Source organism: Procambarus clarkii, chromosome 18 (assembly GCF_040958095.1).
Source record: "Procambarus clarkii isolate CNS0578487 chromosome 18, FALCON_Pclarkii_2.0, whole genome shotgun sequence".
Taxonomy (NCBI): Eukaryota; Metazoa; Arthropoda; class Malacostraca; order Decapoda; family Cambaridae; genus Procambarus; species Procambarus clarkii.
Genome location: NC_091167.1, coordinates 42,412,324 through 42,415,429, shown reverse-complemented (window position 1 = coordinate 42,415,429; position 3,106 = coordinate 42,412,324). Strand labels below are relative to the sequence as shown.

At 64.4% G+C, this 3,106-nt stretch overlaps 1 protein-coding gene across 1 annotated transcript; it reads right to left on the bottom strand.

The window, feature by feature from the left end:
• Nucleotides 1–1,413: 1,413 nt before the first annotated feature.
• LOC123752840 (hornerin-like) lies at nt 1,414–2,841 on the bottom strand. Its single transcript, XM_069326856.1, has one exon. It carries the CDS (start codon nt 2,839–2,841, stop codon nt 1,414–1,416), a length of 1,428 nt encoding a protein of 475 aa, XP_069182957.1.
• Nucleotides 2,842–3,106: the final 265 nt, after the last annotated feature.

Here is a 3,106-nt window from a genome sequence, read left to right as displayed (position 1 = left end):
CTCACCCCACACCCCTCACCCCAAACCCCTCACCCCACACCCTTCACCCCTCACCCCTCACCCCTCACCCCTCACCCCACACCCCTCACCCCTCACCCCACACCCCTCATCCCTCACCCCTCACCCCTCACCCCTCACCCCACACCCCTCACCCCACACCCCTCACCCCTCACCCTACACCCCTCACCCCACACCCCTCACCCCACACCCCACACCCCACACCCCTCACCCCACACCCCTCACCCCTCACCCCACACCCCTCACCCCTCACCCCACACCCCTCACCCCACACCCCTCACCCCTCACCCCTCACCCCACACCCCTCATCCCTCACCCCTCACCCCTCACCCCACACCCCTCACCCCACACCCCTCACCCCTCACCCCACACCCCTCACCCCACACCCCTCACCCCACACCCCACACCCCTCACCCCACACCCCACACCCCACACCCCTCACCCCACACCCCTCACCCCTCACCCCACACCCCACACCTCTCACCCCTCACCCCACACCCCTCACCCCACACCCCTCACCCCTCACCCCTCACCCCACACCCCTCACCCCAAACTCCTCACCCCACACCCTTCACCCCTCACCCCTCACCCCACACCCCACACCTCTCACCCCTCACCCCCCTGGCACTGGTACACTCTGTGGGTTTTCGCGCTCTCCCTCGCAATCCTTACCCCCCCCCACGTTCACCCCCCCTCACCCCACCCTCATAATACCCCAGTCCTAACTCCTCCCCCCCCCCCCCCCTGCAGCATCACCACCACCACACCTGCAGCATCACCACCTCCACACCTGCAGCATCACCACCTCCACACCTGCAGCATCACCACCACCACACCTGCAGCATCACCACCACCACACCTGCAGCATCACCACCACCACACCTGCAGCATCACCACCTCCACACCTGCAGCACCCACCAATCAGAGGCCACTCCTATCTCCATCCCCTCCACTTCCCTTCCTCCACCTCTCCTCCACGTCCATCCCCCTCCCTCCTACTCTGTCTTCCACACCCTATCAACACAGAACCACCCTTCCACCCCCTTCCTCTCCCTCCCCCCTCCCACCCCCCCTCCCACATTGCCCCCCCTCATTATACAGTTGAAGGTGTCGCGCGCTCCTACACGCCAACCACTTTCTCTACAATGTGTATGTTCTTATATAACATGATATATCGGGATGCTCACAATGCCCTTGTTCTCCGCAGATGCTGGCGTTGTTTTAATGCACTTTATTAGCCTTTTAAACTCGTGTTCTCAGGGAAAGAAAGGCGTTAAAGCCAGATACACAGACTTGATTGTACCAAAATGAGCCAAACCTGACCTTGGGCACCACTACTGACCTGTCCATAACCTGACCCTAAAGCTGACCTAAAACATTCAAAACCAACTTGCCCTAAACGTCCCGGTGACTGGCCCCCATGACCAGACTGGCCACGGTCTGGGCCCCCATGACCAGACTGGCCATGACCTGGCCCCCATGACCAGACTGGCCATGGTCTGGGCCCCCATGACCAGACTGGCCATGGTCTGGGCCCCCATGACCAGACTGGCCATGGTCTGGGCCCCCATGACCAGACTGGCCATGACCTGGGCCCCCATGACCAGACTGGCCATGACCTGGCCCCAATGACCAGACTGGCCATGGTCTGGCCCCATGACCAGACTGGCCATGGTCTGGCCCCATGACCAGACTGGCCATGGCCTGGCCCCATGACCAGACTGGCCATGGCCTGGCCCCCATGACCAGACTGGCCATGGCCTGGCCCCCATGACCAGACTGGCCATGGCCTGGCCCCCATGACCAGACTGGCCATGGCCTGGCCCCCATGACCAGACTGGCCATGGCCTGGCCCCCATGACCAGACTGGCCATGGCCTGGCCCCCATGACCAGACTGGCCATGGCCTGGCCCCCATGACCAGACTGGCCATGGCCTGGCCCCCATGACCAGACTGGCCATGGCCTGGCCCCATGACCAGACTGGCCATGGCCTGGCCCCCATGACCAGACTGGCCATGGCCTGGCCCCATGACCAGACTGGCCATGGTCTGGCCCCATGACCAGACTGGCCATGGTCTGGCCCCATGACCAGACTGGCCATGGTCTGGCCCCATGACCAGACTGGCCATGGTCTGGCCCCCATGACCAGACTGGCCATGGCCTGGCCCCATGACCAGACTGGCCATGGTCTGGCCCCATGACCAGACTGGCCATGGCCTGGCCCCATGACCAGACTGGCCATGGCCTGGCCCCATGACCAGACTGGCCATGGCCTGGCCCCCATGACCAGACTGGCCATGGCCTGGCCCCCATGACCAGACTGGCCATGGCCTGGCCCCCATGACCAGACTGGCCATGGCCTGGCCCCCATGACCAGACTGGCCATGGCCTGGCCCCATGACCAGACTGGCCATGGTCTGGCCCCATGACCAGACTGGCCATGGCCTGGCCCCATGACCAGACTGGCCATGGCCTGGCCCCCATGACCAGACTGGCCATGGACTGGCCCCATGACCAGACTGGCCATGGCCTGGCCCCATGACCAGACTGGCCATGGCCTGGCCCCCATGACCAGACTGGCCATGGCCTGGCCCCATGACCAGACTGGCCATGGCCTGGCCCCATGGCCTGGCCCCATGACCAGACCAGCCATGGCCTGGCCCCCATGACCAGACTGGCCATGGCCTGGCCCCATGACCAGACTGGCCATGGCCTGGCCCCCATGACCAGACCGGCCATGGCCTGCCCCCATGACCAGACCGGCCATGGCCTGCACCCATGACCAGACCGGCCATGGCCTGGCCCATGACCAGACCGGCCATGGCCTGCCCCCATGACCAGACCGGCCATGGCCTGGCCCATGACCAGTATGTAATAATGAACAATGGGGCTCCTCACTTGGTTTGTCTATGGGGACCGGACGCGAGGGAGGGCCGTGGGGAGGCTTGGGTGGGCTTGGTGGGGAAGGATTGGTGGTGGGTTAATAGGGGTTGGGAAATTGATGAAGGGAGCTGGTTGGTTGGGGGAGGGTAGGTGGGAAAGGGTAATTGGGGGGGGGGGGTAGGTAGGTGGGGCCTGGAAAAGGGA